The 23,162-nt window shown below is 35.5% G+C and overlaps 1 protein-coding gene across 1 annotated transcript in view; it reads left to right on the top strand.

The window, feature by feature from the left end:
- LOC111056274 (guanylate cyclase 32E-like) overlaps window positions 1-23,162 on the top strand; it is a gene marked incomplete at its 5' end in the record, with an annotated part of 64,747 nt that overhangs the window by 6,565 nt on the left and 35,020 nt on the right. Inside the window, 4 exon segments of the mRNA XM_039436867.1 lie at window positions 2,374-2,406; window positions 2,408-2,468; window positions 21,483-21,679; window positions 22,552-22,731. Of these exon segments, the coding sequence (XP_039292801.1) occupies window positions 2,374-2,406; window positions 2,408-2,468; window positions 21,483-21,679; window positions 22,552-22,731 (471 nt within the window).

The raw sequence follows: 23,162 nt of genomic DNA, 5'->3' as shown, positions 1-23,162 counted from the left end.
CAGCAGTCGGTGATGGGAACATATTTTCTATAATTGAATCGATTCGTTTATTGCACTGGCCACATTAAAGCAGTTTGCGATGGAAACATAATTTATTTTCTATCAATATTTTCAATTGCAATCCAATTAATGATTTTACAGTTGTGTTGTGAGTGATGTTGTGGTACTTTTCCATAATGAAAACACAAATTTGAAATTGTCAACCACTTTTTATTATTATAAATTATTATAATATATACAGAACCAGGTTTCGTGGCTTTACCAGCCACATCTTCAGCTGTTTGTTTGCTGAAGATGACCTAACCTAAAGCCACGAAACCTGGCTCTGTATATATTATAATAATTTATAATAATAAAAAGTGGTTGACAATTTCAAATTTGTGTTTCAATTAATGATTTTCATCTTCAGACTTCATCTTGGAATTCACATTTATTGAAAGATTTTATCATAGAGGAGATATAGCACAATAAGATATCCCATGGTATAGGTATTTATGTTTCCATTTTCAATGTTAAAATCAAGTCGATAGTCCTAATACTTATTTTCCGTGAAGCTATGTGACGCTGGTAGTCTATATAAAAACGAAATGTCACTCACTCACTCGCAGAACTAAAAATCTACCGGACCAAAAACGTTCAAATTTGGTAGGTATGTTCAGTTGGCCCTTTAGAGGCGCACTAAGAACGGATTTTAAAAAAATTTCCAAAGATACGTTTTTCTAGAAAATCTGCGTTTTTTAGCGTTTTCTCAGCTTTATCGAGAACAAATGAACAGAAAATGTTCAAATTTAGTACAGAAGCTAAACTAGGGTGTAATAATGTTGTGTTAGAAGGAATTTGCAATAACGTCAAAGATACGCCCAAAATTAGAATTTTTCCAGCGTTTTTTGCTTTTTCTCAGATTTATCGAGAACAAATGAACAGAAAATGTTCAAATTTAGTACAGAAGCTCAGCTAGGGTGTAATAATGTTGTGTTAGAAGGAATTTGCAATAACGTCAAAGATACGACCAAAATAAGCGGTTTTATGCTTTTTCTCAGATTTATCGAGAACAAATGAACATAAGTTGTTCAAATTTAGTACAGAAGCTCAGCTAGGGTGTAATAATGTTGTTTTAGAAGGAATTTAAAATAACGCCAAAGATAAATAACGCCCAAAATTAGCGGTTTTTTGCGTTTTCTCAGTTCTTTCATCATGTAATAGACAGAAAATGTTCTAATTTGGTACAGAGGTTTAGCTATAGGGTCTGAAAATTTTGTGATGAGGTGACTTTAATATTTCATCAAAGATACGCCCAAAATCAGCGTTTTTCCCAACGTTTTTCTCAGCTTTTCTGCGTTTTCTCAGTACTTTGACTTTCTGATGGAATGCAGCACGCTCAAATAAAAAATGCAGGCGAGCGAAGCGAGCACGCTGATCTCATTTTTGGACGATCCAGTCGGGGGTCCAGGGGGCGGAGCCCCCTGGCTAGACGGATATGGCTAGCGAAGCGTCACAGTCTCTCATACTGTGCCGTTCTCAAGGTGCGTACAGATTTACGCACCGCGAACATGAGCAATTCACTTTTAATCAGCTGATGCCAAGCTTTTTATATCTATATCTTACCGTTTCTGTAAAAATACAGATATAATCAGCTGATTAAAAGTGAATTGCTCATGTTTGCGGCGCGTAAATCTGTACGCAAATTTTACACTTCCACTTGGCCAAAACAATAATAATAGACAGTAGTCGACAGTAATTGGCTTGAATTAACAAAAAATCGGCTTGAAATTTGGAACATGAACGTCCCATACCATGGAATATCTTCTTATGATATCTTTTCTCTATGATTTAATACAGCAGTCTGCAATGGGAACATATTTCTATAGTTGATTTCGATTGCAGTTCAATCAATGATTTTAATTCTCAAAATTTATCTTGAAATTTACAATAATTCCATCACAATCAACACAGTTCATAGGGAAGTGTTTCTTGTTTTCTCAGATAACAAAAATCATTCTATATTGAAGAACCCAATATATAACCTATAAACTATAGAGTACGAAAACTGGACTAGAACCACTAACAGAATAATTTTGTCAAAAATGGATTTACGCTCTTCTAGCTCTCAGGTACAGAATTATTTTAATGGAAGATTTTATTGCAGTTGCAGTTTAACCAATTGCTGAGATATTACTACTTTATGATAATTATTTCAAATATCCAATATAGCTTAGTTCTAATAGCTTTCATTGGATATTTCAAATAATTATTACAAAGTAAAACTATTTTCATTCTCCTCAGGGCTTCAAATGTTAAGGAAATCAGTTTTCACCTTCTTGTTTCATGAGACACCAGACAGATTTGGATTGATGAAAAGTTTTCTGTTCGCAGGAGCTGAGATTGAACCTTGACGTAGACTGGGGACCCAGAGGCGGGGCCTCCCTTGGCTGTTCCCCCGTGTGGATTTAGGGGAGAAATTTGCATATGTAAGTGCTCTCAAAATAGAAAATCACATCTGTTATAAAATTACATTATAATCAATCTAGCTTCTATAGTGCAGTCAATTATGTGAATTCACATAATTCTATTCGGGAAATATAATCAACTGTATGTCGTATTTTCTCGTTCGGATTAGAAGAGCATTCAAGTTCGGAATTTTAATGTAATATGATGATATTTTCAACTTCAGATACTGCTATAGTGAGGTCCACGTTACATGGCAGTGTTTGATTGGCAATGGTATTGCTATCCTTGTCTATAATTAAACAAAGCGGATAGCGCCATCTCTTTCTAGCTTTACTCAGTTGCCAGATCGTCTTTCAACAATGTAATAAATATAAATTGATAATCATTTAACAAAATATTTCATTTCAATTATGAAAATTCATAATGAAATTATTGAAAATGATAACTTCTTGCTCAATAATATATCTTATTATATTAAGCGAGCAATTTCTGTATATATTTATTTATATGGTTATCTGGTTATCTGGTTATGTTTATCTTCTTCTTCATGTACCGTCTCCATGGCGGAGTTCGGCTATCATGATGGTGATTTTAATTTTATTTACAGCTGCTCTGAATAGGTCATTGGATGTACACTGGAACCAATCCCTTAAGTTGCGCAACCAAGATATTCGTCTTCTGCCCACTGATCTCTTCTCTGTTATTTTTCCTTGCATAATAAGGTGCAATATTTCACATTTCTTTCCCCTCATTATGTGACCTAGATACTTTAACTTTCGTTCCATAATTTCACCTATGAGCTCTGGCCTTTTCTCCATTCTTCTGAGAACCTCTTCATTTGTTACATGGTCTGTATATGAGATTCTCAGCATTCTGCGGTAGGTCTAAAACTCAAAGGCTTGAATTTTCATATAATTTATTCAAGGTCCATGCTTCCATGCCATATAACAGAACTGGAAACACGAAACACTTAAGGAGACGAAATCGGAGATCCATTTTTATATCTCTTGATATCAGTAGACTCTTCAATTTGATAAATGCAGCACGTGCTTTCTCTATCCTGATTTTAATTTCAGTGTAGTGATCAGCATTAGAAGTTACCCGGGCCCCAAGATATGTGTATGCATCTACCCGCTCCAATCTCTCATCTCCAGCAAAGAGATCATCCAATGTGTTATGTTTATATGGGTATATATTTATGTTCAACGGAACTCGAAAACGGCTCTAACGATTTTCACGAAATTTGGAACAAAGTAGGTTTATGATATGAAGCTTCGATTGCACTAGGTCTCAACCCTTGGATAACTCGATGAAGGACATTAAAAGGATGAATACGTCCTTGGAAGAACAGCTGGAAATTTTATCGTTTGTCGATACCGTAATGGAAAAGAGTGAACAGTGCATGTGTGTCCACCTCACATCCAGCTGATCTCACGATTATTTAGAAATTTGATTCAACTTGATCAAACTATCTGATTTTTTGTCATGACATGGTGTATCATTCAGAATGAAAGTTGGCTATAACAGAATTTTCAAAGTTAATCATTATTTTACAGTTTTAAGTGATTAGTGAGTGTTATTTTGTTATTCAATTTGGTTTGTAAACAATCTAAATTAAAAAAGTCTGTTTTTAAATGTTTTGACCAAAAACTGGACCTGAATTCAAGTAACATACCTAACCTACTTTTTGGACCATTTATAGTGTATAAATCAAAATTCGGGGAAGAAACTGTTTTGGGCTGTGCCTGTTAGTACGCCCCCAATCATTTTAGAGAATTATGTTCTGTTTATCAATAAATAAATAACGAGCGAAGCTCGGTGCCCCTATTATTATTTTAAATAATAATTAATATTACTAATATTTCATCAATAAACCTGTATCAGCTACCGTCTCTAGGAGGCATTCACAAGACAGAGGATCGGCAACGTTGATCTTTCTCAACTGTCATTATAACGTGGACCTCACTATAGATTGAGTAGGACAATCCTGATATCCTTATATATTAGACCTAACATTGTAGTGAAAGACTTGCCAACAGGTTCTCAGAGATTATACAAACAACCTTTTTTCTCCTCAGGGATATGTTCTCTCTCTCACTCTAGTCTTTTACAAAAGTCGCTGCTGTATGCGCAATATATCATTCCGATCAGAATTCTGAGGGGCAAGCAACCCCTACTAAGATTATATATCAGACCTTCGGGAATTTTCCTCTGTAGAAAATCTGAGACGAGATACATTGTGAGATACATGCATGTAGTCGCAGGACACTTGAATGTATTTGTATTTGTATGTACTCTGCAAACGACGGCTCTGAGATAGAGTGAGGGAGAGAGAGAGAGAGAGAGAGAGAGAGAGAGAGAGAGAGATGGAGAGTATGTGTGAGAGAGAGTAGTTAGGGTGAGAATGAGAGAGATGGAGAGTGTGTGTGTGAGAGAGTGGATAGGGTGAGAGAGTAGATAGGGTGAGAGTGAGAGAGATGGAGAGTGTGTGAGAGAGAGTAGATGGGGTGAGAGTGAGAGAGATTGAGAGTGTGTGTGTGAGAGAGTAGATAGGGTGAGAGTGAGAGAGATGGAGAGTGTGTGTGTGAGAGAGTAGATAGGGTGAGAGTGAGAGAGATGGAGAGTGTGTAATGTGTATGAGAGAGAGAGAGTGTGAGAAGATGGGGTGAGAGTGAGAGATGGAGAGTGTATGTGTGAGAGAGAGAGTAGATAGGGTGAGAGTGAGAGAGATGGAGAGTGTGTGAGAGAGTACATAGGGTGAGAGTAAGAGAGATTGAGAGTTTTTGTTTGTGAGAGAGTAGATAGGGTGAGAGTGAGAGAGATTGAGTGTGTGTGTGTGTGTGAGAGAGAGTAGATAGGGTGAGAGTGAGAGAGATGGGGAGTGTGTATGAGAGAGAGAGTAGATGGGTGAGGGTGAGAGAGATGGAGTGTGTGTATCAGAGAGTAGATAGGGTGAGAGTGAGAGAGATTGAGAGTGTGTGTGTGAGAGAGTAGATAGGGTGAGAGTGAGAGAGATGGAGAGTGTGTAATGTGTATGAGAGAGAGAGAGTGTGAGAAGATGGGGTGAGAGTGAGAGATGGAGAGTGTGTGAGACAGTAGATAGGGTGAGAGTGGGAGAGATGGAGTGTGTGTGAGAGAGAGAGTAGATGGGGTGAGAGTGAGAGAGATGGAGAGTGTATGTGTGAGAGAGAGAGAGAGAGTAGATGCGGTGAGAGTGATTTGCGTCGGCTTTGTATACTTTTCCTCTCCATCCTCCTTCCTATCTTTTCACTCTTTTTCTTCGTAAGCCTTTCTCTCTTCTTTTCTCTCTTCTCTCCTTTTTCTCTCTTCTTCTCTTTTTTCCTCTCTCTTCTTCCCTCTTTCCTATAAGACCTCTTTTTCCTTTTCTCTCTTCTCCTCTTTTTTTCTCTATTTTCTTCCCACGTTTTTCCTCTTTTCATCTCTTTTTCTCACCTTGCATTGTGACTCCTCTTTTCTCATCTCTTTTCTTTCCTATAAGACCTCTTTTTCCTTTTCTCTTTTTCTTCCCACTTCTCATCTCTTTTCCTCTCCTTGCTTAGGGACTTAGTCGGTAGAATCGAGATCCTATTCTGTTACTTCCGGAGTCGAACTGGTATCAAATTTTGGTATTCTTTGAGAGTATTTACTCTACGTTCGTCTGTCAGTTGAAGATGTACGTGTATATATCTCTCCAAATCCTACATTCTCCATTATTGTACGCTGTAAAAGTCTTGTGATTTGTTATCAGTTGTAAGCTTGACAACACAACTCATTCAATGTACAAAATAGACATGACGGTACACTTTATCATAGAGAAACAATAGCATAAGTAGATATCGCATGGTATAGGGCGTTTATGTCGCAACTTTTACTGTTATCTCAAGTCGATTATTGTCGATTTTTACTGTTTTGACCGGGTAAGAGTGTATGAACGGCACAGTATGAAAGACTACCAGCGTCATAAAGCTTCACATGAAAGAATTACGTGGGCTCTCAGCTTGAGATAACAGTAAAAGTTGCGACATAAACGCCCTATACCATGGGATATCTACTTATGCTATTGTTCCTCTATGACTTTATTCAGATGCATAGCAATTGTAGGCGTTTTAACGTGCAAAATGGCAGCTCAGGGCCTTCTTTATGCTATTCTGGTTCTGCCTTCCTGGACTTGATCAAAGTAACTCATTTCTTACTAAAATTCATGAAAAAATTGTGATAATAATGATAATTCAATCTAAATAATTATAATAAACTCATCTTCAGGATTAGTCCACACACAAGTTCACTATCACTTTTGAATTCTATTCAATCCATTTATTCATACCCTTTTGATGCCTCTCTTCTACTATTGTATTGTATTATGAAGTTTAACATTTCATGGTATACTTTCATGATAAGTTTCATTCCACATGGATGCAAATAACATCTTTTCTTTCCTCCAGTATTGCTAATGTGATCTAGTATAATGTTGATGGCTTAATATATACTATATTATCTTCTTTGGTACTGTATTTTAATTGATTATACTGATGCAGAACTGTTAAATAATTATTTATCTCTTAAGTTTGATTTAATTTTATTGTCAATTTTTGTAGATGTTACCATATATACTATATATGGTAATAATATTATACTATATTATTTTCTTTGATACTGTATTTGTAATTGATTATACTGATGCAGAACTGTTAAATAATTATTTATCTCTTAAGTTTGATTTAATTTTATTGACAATTTTTGTAGATGTTACCATAGGCAAGAGCCTTGTAACAATTATCAATAAATATCTATCTATATATCTATCTATCTATCTATCTATCTATCTATCTATCTATCTATCTATCTATCTATCTAGCTATCTATCTATCTTCATATCGTTACACTGGAATATTGCTTAGAAACAAACTAGAATAAACTTGAGAACAAATATTGAACTCCCCATAAATCAAAGTAAAATATCCCTCTCATAAACTCATCATGGAATATTTTTTTCTTAAAATTGGATACAGGAGAAAGGTAGGTTTCCGCCATTTTCAATTGAGTTTTCTGAAATCACTTAAAAAGGCAAGCATGATAGTGTATTTATTTATTTGTGGACAGAATAACAAATCATATAAATATGATTAGGAAGGAACAACAGGCTTGGCCCAAATCTATTCCATTCCCAAATTTTGATAAATTGATAAAATGTTCAAAAATAGGTTATGTTTCTACTGTAAAACGTTAAAGTTCAATTTTCGTCCAAAAATATATACAAGCTAAACATTTTGAGTTTAGAGAAATTAAAACACCAAACTATATTTAAATATAACACTTGATTATCACTTCATATTGGATTAATCATAATTATTTTATAAAATTTTGAACCCAAAAATACACACAACTTCTCTCACTAAGCACAGCTGTTTCTCTCCTCTATCTGTCTATCACGCTTTATCTTGTTTTCGTTTTCTGACTCTTCTCTAGTCTATCATCAAAATTATTTTCAAATTCAATGTTTCATTTTCAATACTCGGTTCTTAATCTGAATTTCACTTTCCTAGCTCTCCATCTCGCATTTAATTTTTTTCTTGTTGCCTATCTTGACTCCAGTCTAAGAATTCATAATTTCTCTCAAATTCAATGCTTTACTCCCAATATATTGTTTGCAATATCTCGTCAAACTACTCAATCTTCTTTTTGATTAGAATTATACTAATATAAATTGATTTCAATTCCTTGAAAACTGATAGTATCTGTCACAGTTATATCAGTCAACTAGCCGTCAGGCTCGCTTCGCTCGCCATATCCGTCTAGCCAGGGGGCTCCGCCCCCTGGACCCCCGACTGGATCGTCCAAGAATGAGATCAGCAGGCTCGCTTCGCTCGCCTGCATTTTTCATTTGAGCATTTTTATCATATGTTAGAACAATCCAGTCGGGGGTCCAGACTAAACGTCTGGCTAAACGGATATGGCGAGCGAAGCGAGCCTGACGGCTAGTAATATATATTCCCAGGATAGAAGAAGCAGTGCCCAATAAATTTTTCCGCGATAAATGCATTTAAATCTTCAACTTGGTGCCACCTCACTAAGTCAACTCAACTTAATGCCAACCTGACAAAATTATTAATTTAGTTGCCAGTTAACAACTGTTTCGAAGAGGTACTCTATCTAGATTATAGTTCTATAGTAACATATGATATGGAAATTTCAATTATAATTAAGAGATTGGGAGAAGAAGAATATACATGCTAAAAGACGAACTTTAAACCCTTAAAAACAACCCTTAGAGTTAAAATATTGCCAAAAGATTTCTTAGTACGCCTCTAAAGGGCCAACTGAACATACCTACCAAATTTGAACGTTTTTGGTCCGGTAGATTTTTAGTTATGCGAGTGAGTGAGTGAGTGAGTGAGTGCCATTTCGCTTTTATATAGACTAACAGCTTGTCCTGATAATTCTATTTTTCGCCACACTGCACAGAATGCAGCTGTTTTCCGGTCCCTACGTAGATCTGAAAGACATTGTTTGCAGACGACTCTCGTCTGACGTCAGAACAGGTTTCTTTCTGGCCTAGCCCGGAAAGAGTACCCTTTCCAGCCGCTAACATGGAACTAAGAAAGGTGATCAAAAACAGCTGATCAAAAAACTTGTCATTATTTGTGTTCATTATTCAATAATTAAAACATTTATAATAATATCATCTTATTGTCATTTGAAAGAATAAAAAAGTATAAACTCAACCTCCCACATAATTGAACATCATCTTTTAGGTTATTTAGACAAATCAGAATAAAAAATAAAAATACTTGGACAATTTCCTGATATTCAGATTACCTCAGATTTGCTAGAGCTATCATCTTCCACTTCTGCTATCGGAAGTGCTTAGTGAACAACTATTCACATATATAAATTTTTTATTTTTGTGTGAGGCGAAAAATATCGTTCGCACCACGGGCAAAAATTTTTTTCCAGCTCTCAATCTTTTCTAGTCCTCGGCCTACGGCCTCGGACTTGAAAACCGATTTCGAGCCGGAAAAATCTCATTTTCTGCTCTAGGTGCGAAATATACTAATCCATACTATTTCACTGTACTGGAAATTGCAAAATTCAAGTGCCTGACGAGAGAATGAAACGAAAAAGTAGCACAAATTTCAATCCCCATTTATACCTCTGCTCTGTTCCGCTGAATGTCTGTCTCTCTCTGTCTCATTTTCCATTTCCCTCATCCTCAACTGTACTGTAGCTGTTTAATTTGCATGAAAAACAACCTTATAAACTTCAGTTGATGAGTTTTAATTCGTTACTCTGAAAAAAGGCTTTTACTCTTCAAATAATGTCCTTTCAAGAGTTGTAAATAAATAATCTTCAAATAAGCTTCTTATCTAATTATTGATGAGCCTGCCGAAGTTTTTCTGTCTCAACTGAACAATATTGTCGTAGCCTACAATAATATTTACATCTTTCGAGAGAGTGATAATTGAATAAGAGGATTACTAGGGAATTTTATTTCCGCCCAACTAAGCTTTCAAGCTTCAACCAAGCTTCCATTGTATATTATATAGCATTAAAGACTCTTTATTCATTTATTCATTTATACAATAATTACATTATCGAAATGATAGGTAGAGGAAAAATAGGGTAACCTTGTGCTATTCCTCTCCCAAATTTAGAAAATGTAACACATAGTCCGAAATAGGTTAAGTCTTGTAGTTACCAAACTTACAAATTGTCTTCAATTATATTATGTAAACATAATCAAGACATAGAGCAGCAGAATATAATAGTGTGGGTGAAGCTCTACGATTGGTCTCCAGCTGTTAACCAATGAAGATTGAGCTCCACTGCCATTGGTCGAGACCAGGCACACACAAGTACAATGGATCGAGCACTACGATTGGCCATCAGGTGTTCACCAATAGACGTTGAGCTCTACTGGCCGAAACTAGAAACGCTCAAGTATTCCAAATATGGTCAGGAGAATAGTCTCGACCAATGACAGTAGAGCTCAACCCTCATTGGTTGAAAGCTAATAGCCAATCGTGGGTCTTCTTCCACTCTACATTATTCTGCTGCTAATTTTTTTAGCTTTCAGTTTACCAGAGATTGATTATGGTGTGACAACATAAAGTAGTATCTCGAATTGTTTTGATGAAACAGTGGTTTTGACAATATAAGTCGTTCGTATTCGAGATAAATGTTTCAATTCTTAGTGGAAGGTCAGTTACGCCAATTTCTGAGAGGACTCGGTCAATGACAGTGAAGCAACCTTCATTGGTTAAGTGCTCATGACCAATAGTGAGACTTCACCCATACTAAACTACTATATTCTGCATCTCAATGTCTACATAATCTGCTACGACTATATTCTGTTGCTTTCAGTTTACTAGAGATGATAATTATTAATGGTTTAGCAATCTAAACCAGTATCTCAAATTCGAACAATTATTGAATTAACAGCATTTAATTTGGAGTTTTTGTTTGATAATAATTATTAATTCATTAGCATTTGAATAAATAATGCAATATCTCAGTGAATTCCATTTGTACAACCTTCATTGGTTAACAGCCCATGACCAATAGCGAGACTTCACCCATACTAAAGGGCTTTCAACCCTTAGAGTTAAAATATTGTCAAAAGATTTCTTAGTGCGCCTCTAAAGGGCCAACTGAATATATCTATCAAATTTGAACGTTTTTGGTCTGGTAGATTTTTAGTTCTGCGAGTGAGTGAGTGAGTCAGTCAGTCAGTCAGTGAGTGAGTGCCATTTCGCTTTTATATATATAGATAGAACAATAAACCAAAGGATTAACATTTGAAACTATGGGCTGCAACATAACAAAGTTGAGAAATCTCCCTGTTCTTTTGAAATTGCCTGTTCTGACTCACAATTTATATTTATATAAAGCATTTTGCTTATTTATTTCTCACCAATTGAATAACGATGGGATTCAAATTGACACAGTAAACACTTGAAAAACAGGGTATACGAAAAGTACGGGGCCTACTGTTGCTCCAAATAGCACAATTTATAATAAATTGCTCTTATAACTCATGGTGAGCAAAGTAGCCAAACATTTGTTGCTGAGTCTAGAGGGGGAAAAGCAGAAGCTGACATTGTCCTAAATTTGCCTTCTGTTCCCTGCTCGATAGACATTTGTTGAGCTTAAATCCCCTTCACCCCCTCCCAATACAACACCACATCTCATGATAGTTGGCAACATAAGTCTCAGGATTCACTTGATTTTTCTCCCTGATTCCCATCTCTCTCCTACTTTTCACTCTTCCATCATTCTTCTTCTTCTTCCACTTCTTCTCTCTTTTCTCCCTACCAGTGCATTCATTCGTTCTTCCTTGGAACTATCTCCTGATTTGCCTTCTTCTCTCATTAAAATAATCATCTCCCATTATAAATGCAAGAGTAATGTTTAAATGAAACAACGTAACGAATACGCTATCCTCTAAAATCAACTTACTGTAAGACTTGCCGCAAATTGAGACACGACGTGACGTGACGTGCGTCTGCTACATGAGTTAATATCCTCATAATATTCATGAGTGAAAATCATAATGTTCAAATTGAGACGAGGCTAGCACGTGTGAACATTACAATATGTTTATATGATTTTAACTCATCTAGCAGACTCACGTCCGTCACGTCACGTCATGTCACGTCGTATCTCAATTTGCAACAAGGCTAAAACGTAATCTCACTATAAAGCCCGCCTCACAGCTGGAGCGCGAAGCGCGGACGCTGCTACCCAACACTATACAATCATAAAAGACGATTGGGCGTGCGAAGCCCGCCTCCCAGCCGGAGCGCAAAGCGCGGAGGCTGCTAACCCACCCTACTGGGAATGCAGAGGGCGAAGCCCCCTACCAAGCGCGAAGCGCGAGTCTCACTATAAAGATACTTCAACCTACCGCAAGTTTGCGATACGAACTTGGAACAATGAGAATTCTAGAGGAGAGCGGTGGAATATTGCCAACATAATCTAATAAGCTACAGTGAAATGGAAAAGTATGGGAAGCAAATCTCATTTCAGGCTATATCAAAGGAGTCTTAGAGTGGAGCAAGGAATATGCTGATATTTCTACTAGAAAAACTAATGCACTTTAAATGAGAGTAGAACCTTACAGAAAAGATGGTATTAGCTAAGGCAACGAAAAGCTTAATATGCTATCTTTCTAGTATGGTAGAGCTCAATCATTTGTTCATCTCTTTTAGAAAGAAAGTAATACCTGTTTCTTAAATCCAAATGCGTTTAGTGGGGTTCACGTTATAATGGCAGTGGATAAAAATAAAAGAATAGCGATGCCGATTCTCTGCATTAATTAATTATATTTTTACACTGTCAAAAAAATAATTGGCATCGTTGTGGACCTAGAAAAGGATAGTACCACCGGCTTTGTCAAATGATAGACTAGGATAGCAAAACCAAAGTTGATCAAATACTGTCATTATAACGTGGACCTCACTATAGCACTATACGTTTCCTAGTAGGATACTCCCAACCGACTTTATGAAATTTCTTTTACCAACTAATCTATGGAAAGCTTCTACTTCTATGTTTTTTCAAGTAAGTGAGCTGGAATATTTCAACTCATTTTTTGTTTTTCTTAGGATTTTTTGTTTGTTCTTCTTCTCAAACATACCTGCGCACAGTTACAATTTTTCCATTAACTACTTTTCTAGTTGAAACACCCATTCGATAAACCTATAACAAGAGCAACAAATAGAAAATACTTATGAAATATTCAAAGCTACAGCAGATATAAATTTTGAAGAGTGGATGGATATTTATTCCAGAAAATCCAGATATCTCTCATTGTCAAGTCGAAGTGATTCATAGCCTTGTCCGGATTTCGATTCATTTCGAAGCCATTTATCAGTGCCCTTATAGTCGAATAGAAAAAATGATGTGATGAATTGTAAGGGATTTTTTTCGAAAATGATTTATTGGAAAACCCTCACTGCTGTCTACCTAGCAAAGCATGATAATAATTGGTTGTTTTCTACAGAAGTGGAAAACCTGTGTTAATTATTAGTGCAGAACTAGAATAGAAAACTGTTTGGTGTGTCTGTCACAGTCCAAAAGCCATAGAAAAGTGATGATTATTATAGAAAAATCCGATAAATTCAAATAATTGGGAATTATTGTTGCTAACAAGCTCCATACACATCTACAAGCTAGATCTATTTCAGTTTCTGCACACACTTCTATTGACAAACCGTCGCTAAATTTTTCAACTCAACACTGTATCTTCAATCCTGTCGATCAATTATCTATTTGAATCGAAATTCCTACTGTAGTCTATATAACAGTAGGTCCTGGATAATCCGTTTTCTATGGGACCTGAGGTGTGGTCAGAGCATTAGTTCTGGATTAAAGGATGAACAATAATGAGGCCCACGTTATAACGGCAGTATTCGATTGGTGTTGCTATCCTTGTCTGTGATTTGACAAAGCAGATAAAATAAGATGATGAAGAAGAAAAAGAAGAAGAAGAAGAAGAAGAGAACGGAGCAGACAGAATGAATAGGAAAAACATGAACGTGAAGAGAATGAAAGAAGGATATGAAGACAGCTAGACTTCTAGAGAAGACATCTACGTCACAGTGCTGGCTTGTGATTGGTGCAATGTCACTGCCACAATGTCAGCTGGCTCCTCCCATTCAGAGGAAAGTAGGAGTTGCTTCCACGAATCAAAAGTCTGATACACAGTAGTTGATACGCAACACTTGAGCTTGCTCTGTATCATCAATGAACCATCATTGCTACTTGTTCAGTTGAAAAAGTGGATTTAGAGAAAGGAGAAGAAAGAATATGAAGCCAGAAGCAGAAGACAGAGAAGGAAAAGCAAAAGAAGACAGGAGAAGAAGAAGAATAACAAAGAAGGAGAACAGGGTGAAGAAGACAGTTGAAAATGAAGAAGAAAGGAGTGGAAGGAGAAGAAGAAGAAGAAGAAGAAGAAGAAGAAGAAGAAGAAGAAGAAGATAGGAGGAGAAGAAGAAGAAGAAGAAGAAGAAGAAGAAGAAGAAGAAGAAGAAGAAGAAGAAGAAGGAGAAGAAAAAGAAAAAGAAAAAGAAAAAGAAGAAGAAAAAGAAAAAGAAGAAGAAGTTGAATGAAAACTTCAATGAAATATCGATTTTTGAATTGAAGAGTTTTCTGATTGTTAAAGAGAAAACAGTGATCACTTCATTTGTTTTCTAGACCATAAGGGATTTATCATATCAATTAAGTTATTCAGAATTGCCTGATGTGACAAGAAGTTATTTTGATCGGCTGACAAAAAGTCAGATCTGGATCAAAGTTTCTGGCTTGTGATTGGTGCAATGCCAGCTGGCTCCTCCCATTCAGAGGCAAGTGGTAGGTGCTTCCACCAATCACAAGTCTGATACACAGTAGTTGATACGCAACACTTGAGCGTGCTCTGTATCATCAATGCTACTTTATAAAGTGGAATTTGAGAAAGGAGAAAATCAAGAAGAAGAAGGAAAACAGGGAAATAAAAATATGAAGAAGATGGTGAAAATTGTGTTATTCATATTATAACGGCTCACATATAATCTATATATATATAAAAGCGAAATGGCACTCACTCACTGACTGACTGACTGACTGACTCACTCACTCACTCACTCACTCGCAGAACTAAAAATCGACCAGACCAAAAACGTTCAAATTTGGTAGGTATGTTCAGTTGGCCCTTTAGAGGCGCACTAGGAAATCTTTTGGCAATATTTTAACTCTAAGGGTAGTTTTTAAGAGTTTGAAGTTCGTATTTTAGCATGTATATTCTTCTTATTCCAATCTCTTAATTATAATTGAAAAATGTCTAAACCATATGTTAATATAGAACTATAATCTAGAGAGAGTACCTCTTCGAAATAGTTGTTAACTGGTAACTAAATTAATAATAATTTTGTCAGGTTGGCATTAAGTTGAGTTGACTTTGTTAGGTTGGCACCAAGTTGAAGATTGAAATGCATTTATCGCGGGAAAATTGATTGGGCACTGCTACTTCAATCAGAGCCATTCCTGGGAATATTATATTACTAGCAGTCAGGCTCGCTTCGCTCGCCATATCCGTTTAGCCAGACGCTTAGTCTGGACCCCCGACTGGATCGTCCTAACATATGATAAAAATGCCCGAATGGAAAATGCAGGCGAGCGAAGCGAGCCTGCTGATCTCATTCTTGGACGATCCAGTCGGGGGTCCAGGGGGCGGAGCCCCCTGGCTAGACGGATATGGCGAGCGAAGCGAGCCTGACGGCTAGTATGATTATAATCATTCCAGAATATAGTCGGATGTAATAGGTTGATGGGACAGAATAACACTACTTTACATCTACCAATTTAATCACCCAATCATGAGAATGGAAGAAAATCAATGAATCTTGTCAGTTTACTCCAGCATGATTCTTCTATCTCAGAACAAACAAACTCTAAGTAATTGACTTTCAGTTGACTGATTGTTCGTTTCCATTTGCAGCGCGGAAAACTAAATATTAGCTCAGAATAATGCCAATATTAATTAGAAAAGTGAGTCCCTAGTCGAACAATGGCTGTGGAAACCCATTAGTCCATTACGTTTACTCTACAACCTAGTTTCATTCAAACTCTATCCGAAGGAGATTTCTTTAATAAAAAAACACCAGTATTTGTTAAATTCTAGTCTTTGTTAGGATTTGATTATTGAGGAAGAAGAAGAAGAAGAAGAAGAAGAAGAAAAAGAAGAAGAGGGATTCTCCCTTCGTGAACTCGGCAGCAAGTGATTAAACTAGAACTATGAATTGGCTGGTTCACAATGGATGTCAAATAGAGCGAGTCGATTGCTTGAAAAAGGATAGCTGAATTCAAATCTAGTTAGACTAGTAAGGAAAAACTTAATTCAAGTTTTCTGAGACAAGTGTCACCTTCTCTGATTACAACTCCTCCACTTAAGTTTAATTGCAATTACTATGAACTTTTCATTCGCATAAAAGAAGAAACGGCCTTTATCTTTTCATTCCCAGTTAGTTTCTTAATATCAGGGCACCGAGCTTTGCTCGTTATTTATTTATTGATTAACAGGACACAATATTATTCAAAATGATTTGGGAAGGACTAACAGGCACAGCCCAAAACTGTTTCTTCCCCGAATTTTGATTTATACACTATAAATGGTCCAAAAAGTAGGTTATGTTCCATTCAGGTCCAATTTTCAGTCCAAATAATTGAAAGCAGAAAATTTCTAATTTAGATTGTTTACAAACCAAATTGGATAACAAAATAACAATCACTAATCACTTACAACCGTAAAATGATGATTAACGTTTTATATTATGTTATGTCATGTCAACAAATCAGATTATCTAGATCGAGTCTATTAAAATTTTTAGATTTCTCGCAAGATACGGTAAGCTGATTGATTATACTGCTGATCTCCCACACAGGCACACGCATCTTCTGTTATCGGCAGACAACGAAATTATCATATGTTTTTCCAAGGATGAATAATCATTATCTTTTTCATGTCCTTCAGCGAATTTTCCCAAGGATGAGACCTAGTGCAATCGAATTTTATATCATAAACCTACTATGTTCCAAATTTCGTGAAAATCGTTAGAGCCGTTTTCGAGATCCGTTAGACATGAATAACCAAATATTAATAAATATGAATAACCAAATAAAAAAATATATACAGATATACAGAAATTGCTCGCTCAATATAATAGGATTCTAATTTGTAATTTCAAGATTAATTATTTGATGTAGTATGAAAGAAGAAACTGTCTTTTTCCATTTCCAGATAGTTTTATTCTAATTTGTAATTTAAAGATGTGTTATTTGATTAATTCCATGAGGTAAATCAATGAATTAAGAAGAAATAATTAGTTTTGACATTTTCATTTTAAATTGGATAAGTAGCAGATTTGGACGTGAGCTTGATACGATTTTCATAACAAGTGTTATTGTAGAAATCGAATAAAGAACACATGAATACAACATTAAATATTATTTACTAGTAGTTCTGTGAACAGTAGAACTCACGCAGTATTCTCATCCACAAGTACCTGATTGAAACTATAGACCTTATGGAAATACATCAATAGACTGGCTTCTCCACACATCTGTGTAATCACTTGTCAGCTGATTTATGATGAATAATATTCTATAGTCTGATTTTTACTCTAATATTGGCGTATGAAGGAGGCTCCTTTTTCCTTTTATAATTATTATCCTTGAAATGCAAAATTTCCAAAAACCTTGTATATACGTCGACGCGCAATTAAAAAGGAACATACCTGTCAAATTTCATGAAAATCTATTACCGCGTTTCGCCGTAAATGCGCAACATATAAACATTTAACCATTTAACCATTCAAACATTCAAACATTCAAACATTCAAACATTCAAACATTCAAACATTCAAACATTCAAACATTCAAACATTCAAACATTCAAACATTCAAACATTCAAACATTCAAACATTCAAACATTCAAACATTCAAACATTCAAACATTCAAACATTCAAACAATCAAACATTCAAACAATCAAACATTCAAACAATCAAACATAAAGAGAAATGCCAAACCGTCGACTTGAATCTTAGACCTCACTTCGCTCGATCAATAAATTGGATAAGTAGCAGATTTGGACGTGCGCTTGTTACGATTTCCATAACAAGTGTCATTATAGAAATCAAATAAATAATACATGAATAAAACATTATATATTATTATCTATTAATTCAAGTATTAAGAATTACACAATTTTCAGAAATAATATTTCAATTGAGTTCTATAGGTATGAAAAGTTATCTGGATTTGATAGATTTATAAACTAACAGCTCATTGCAAGAAGCTTCTAGGGCTTCATTTAACGAGTACCGTTCAATTAGTACGGTCTGTTACTAATGGCTTGAACTCTGGGAATAATTATTCTGATAATGTCTGCATTGCATGACCACAATTATGCTTAGTATGCACTTAATGTACCTATAATACAGGGTGAGTTGGAGGGGTCAAGTGGTGATAACATGACGGAGATGGGGAAAATTATGGGGTGAGATGCGGAACATGAAATTAATACTTTTTATACTCAAGCATTTCGCACACCATTGGCGAATCGTATGATGGTGACGTCAATATCAACCATTTAACCATTTATAGTGCGAATAAAGTTATCATTTACATAACCTCTAGACTGTGTATTTCAAATTAAGGTTTAGAGCAGTTTTGGGTGAATGTCTGTTGTTATTACCTGGATTGTATTTGTATATGAATAAATATAGTTATTTGTGCAACTAGTGCGCAAAGTGACAGTTTGCTGCACCGAAAGAAAGGCGAGGGCGGAATGGTTTCTTGAGTGCAGCAGAGGAACTTTGCGCACGTATTTCACATTAAGTTTTTCCTACAGTTACCATTGAATATGAAAAGTGGGTAATTATGGGTAAAATTGCCTGAAATGCATCAAATGTTTTCTGTGTAATTTTATATTGATAAAAACCTTAATCCTAAAATCCTAAAGTCCTCGTTGTCCTTGTTTATAATATATAATGTAATAATTAGCGCGTTGTGCTTGGTTGCACCTCTGCTCACTATAGCAGCCACAGCAGTCACTGTTACCAACTTCATTTTGATTTTGCTGCACTGTTGCTCCATATAACCTACTAAGTATTTTGCGTTGCCATGTTGCAAATCTGGAGTGCAGAAAAATTTTTCCCGCACGAGAGTGGAAAAGTGATTCTTTGCGTTCTGTAATCAGTGCAGCAATGGCCACTTTTCAACGTAACTGTAGGAAAAATAAATAAATAAACCACGTTTTAAAAACTTCTCCCGCTCTGTTGCCTCAATTCTCCACTGGTAAAGTAGATAATAGGAGAATAGAGAGTATTCTTTCAGGGATAAGATAGGTCTAACATAATTAGTCTACCCACAACTTGAAATTCATTAGCCTCATTTCTATTCCTAACTGTTTCACATGCAGTACAATGCATGCTAAGTTGGTCGGAGTGAGACGCTATAGTGAAATCCACGTTAAAATGGCAGTGTTTGATTAGCAATGTTATTGCTAACCTTGTCTATCATTCAACAAAGCGGATAGCGCTATCTCTTTCTCGCTTTACTCTGTTGCCAGATCGCCCTTCAACAATGTAGAATTAATAATCAAATAACAAAATATCTCATCTTAATTATGAAACTATTGAAAAATATCATTTCTTGCTTAATAAAATATAATTGATTATTTTAAACGAGAATGAACAGTTAATATTACATCAATAAACCTGTATCAGCTGCCGTCTATAGATAGGAATTGACAAGACAGAGGTTCGGCAACGTTTTTCTCCTATCTTTCTCCACTGCCATTATAACGTGGACCTCACTAGTGAGAGTTATAGACACTATGACACATAGACAGTATGACACTATAGATACTAGACACTATGAGAGCTGACAATGGATGACAACTGAGTCGATTTCAATTCACTCTCAGAATAAAGGATACTGGAGAATGCAACTTTTCAGAGCGACAAATCGAATTTAGTTTGTCTCATTTTCAGTGCGAGAAGCACGTCAATCCTATTCAAATTGGTGGATGAGACTCTTGAATCGCGCTTTTCGAATGGATAGGTACTCTATTCTATTTTGTTCTATTCCGGGAACTTTCCTTTAGAAAACTAATTGAAATTTGAACGGAAAAATGTTGAATTCTATCACAGACAACCAGGTTTGATTACATATTATAGGACTAGTAAGTGTCTGTGATTTTGAATGAGAACAACTCAATCACTCTATTCTATTCCAGGAACTTCCCTTTAGAAAACTAATTTTAATTTGATCGGAGAAATGTTGAACTCTATCACAGACAACCAGGCTTGAATATGTGATATATTAATATATATTGAATATATTATAGAAGTAGTAAGTGTGTGATTTTGAATGATAACAACTCAATATTGTCAATAGCATAGATTTATCAGAACAATTCGAGATACTATTTCAGATTGCTAAAACATCATTAACCTTTAGAAAACTGAAAGCAAGAGAATATAGTCGTAGCAGATTATATAGACATTGAGCTGGATAATATAGTCAATAGCACTGATTTATCAAAACAAATTGAGATACAAGATTAGATTGCTAAAGCATTATTAATCTTTAGTAAACTGAAAGCAAGAGAATATAATCGTAGCCGATTATATAGACATTGAGATACAGAAGTTGGTCTTTTAGCATGTATATTCTTCTTCTCCCAATCTCTTAATTATAATTGAAAATGTCCATATCATATGTTACTATAGAACTATAATCTAGAGAGAGTATCTCTTCGAAGCAGTTGTTAACTGGTAACTAAATTAATAATTTTGTCAGGTTGGCATTAAGTTGAGTTGACTTTGTTAGGTTGGCACCAAGTTGAAGATTGAAATGCATTTATCGCGGAAAAACTGATTGGGCACTGCTACTTCAATCATACCTATTCCTGGGAATATTATATTACTGGCCGTCAGGCTCGCTTCGCTCGCCATATCCGTTTAGCCAGACGTTTAGTCTGGACCCCCGACTGGATTGTCCTAACATATGATAAAAATGCTCAAATGAAAAATGCAGGCGAGCGAAGCGAGTTCAAATGAAAAACGATCCAGTCGGGGGTCTATGACGGATATGGCGAGCGAAGCGAGCCTGACGGCTAGTGTTTCATAAAATGTGATGTTTTTCTCAACTTGGCCATGATTCTCTTGTTGTAGCCCATTGTTTCAATGTTATTCTCTTGGTTTATTGTTCTATCTTTAAAGAAATGGATGATGTTCCCAACGTGGACATTATTGTCTTGTTGCAGCCCATAGTTCCAAATGTTATTCTTGGTTTATTGTTCTATGTTTTCATCGAAAAACTATAAACTACATCTATATGGTATACGGTACTACTAACTTGAAAAGAATAGAACAGAATATAACAGAATAAAATTTTATTTATCAATCTCACAATAGTATCAAAATTGAGTTTCAAAGTTTTAAAAAATAGGACGATTTCTTAACTTTGACTTGATTTTCCTGTTGCAGCTCATACGATGGAAATCGTAGGCTGCATAGTTGGAGTGTTGGCATTCCTGTTGGCGCTGGTCACCCTGATTCTGTACAGGAACTGGCGATACGAACAGGAATTGGACAGCCTGCTCTGGAAGGTTGACTATAAGGACATACAGCTCAATGATCCTGAACACAATTCCTCCACGTCTCTTGGAACAAAAATTACAAGGGTATGTGAAACAGATGCTGACTTATTCAGAAAAATCCTTATATTCACGCTGTACAGTAATTAAGTAGTATCAGAGAAAACTTCTATAATAGTATTCTGAAAACCATTATAGTTCTTCTAAAACTTGTATTCTGTGGTAGTATCTAATGCTACATAATCGAGATAATCTAATTCTACATAATCGATGTGATAGGCTATCCAATTCTACATAATCTCTAAGGATTCTTGGGAAACCAATATTTTTCTCAATTCAAATTCAAATTCAAAAAATCTTTATTCACACAAGAAAAAAAATACAGCAGCAGAGACAATATATGCATAGTGAATATTCCCCACAAAGACAACAAGTCTGGGTGTGTGGAATGAGTTCTTTTAACTGCATTATAGATACAATAACAGTTGAAGATTACAATGAATAATAAAACAAAAGAATATGTATAAGGTACTGTAGAGTGAAAAAATAAAAAGGCTTCTTTAGAGGATGTTGAGAGCACTTAAGGCTGTGCAAAGGCTAAAAATAAACTTCCTACTCGTGATATTTTTCAAAGTTTTTCGATTTGTATATCATCAAGCTATCAAAATGAAAAAGTTTTCTCGGGAAAACATTTTTTTCCGATCATTACTTTTTGAGAATTTCCATCTAGCTGTTAGCCCTGTTGTCAATGTCTGCAGTAGCAGAAGTCTTCGGCGTGATTTACAGTATTTATTTAGGATTTTCGTTCAATAATAGTTATACACTTGGAATCAGCTGATCTCTTTCCTACTTTAACATAATGATACAACAATACAAACAGCAATACAGACAAACAACAATATAATGGATAATATTTTTGATATAAAGTGATAATAAAAATGTATTTTGTTACGTTTCAGGCTATCCACCCCCTGATAAGAACTAGTCAAGTGTCACTCAGCTCCAACCCAGATGCTGACTTCAGATACTCTAGCATCTACACACCTGTGGGGGTGTACAGGGGGAGAGTCTTTGCAATCAAAAAAGTCCATAAGAAATCCATTGACATCACAAGAAGCATGAAAAAGGAGTTGAAAATTGTTGGTACACGTTATCAAAATTATTCATTTATCTATTTATTTATACATTGATAGATAGAAAATATATCATTCTCAACTTTGAATGATTGGGATATCATTGGGATATTGTATTGGGACTCGTATATCATGGAGGAAAGACTGATAGCATAAGAAGATATCCCATGGTTTGTAGAATTCATTCAAAGTGTGGAAGTTTTGTATCATATTTTAATGTGGTGTATCAAGTTGAGATGATACTGTATCATATTGTATTGATACTGAAAATATAGCATAAGTAGAATGATATCCCATTGTTTATAGAATTCATTCACAGTTTGGAAGTTTTGTATCATATTTTGGTGTTGTATATCAAGTCGAGATGATACTGTATTATATTGTGTTGATACTACCATGTGTGGTGTTACTGTATCATTTTGTGGTGATACTGTATC

Source organism: Nilaparvata lugens, chromosome 10 (assembly GCF_014356525.2).
Source record: "Nilaparvata lugens isolate BPH chromosome 10, ASM1435652v1, whole genome shotgun sequence".
NCBI classification, from domain to species: Eukaryota; Metazoa; Arthropoda; class Insecta; order Hemiptera; family Delphacidae; genus Nilaparvata; species Nilaparvata lugens.
The sequence above is the reverse complement of the archived record's forward strand: the minus strand, read 5'-3'. Positions and strand labels throughout refer to the sequence as shown.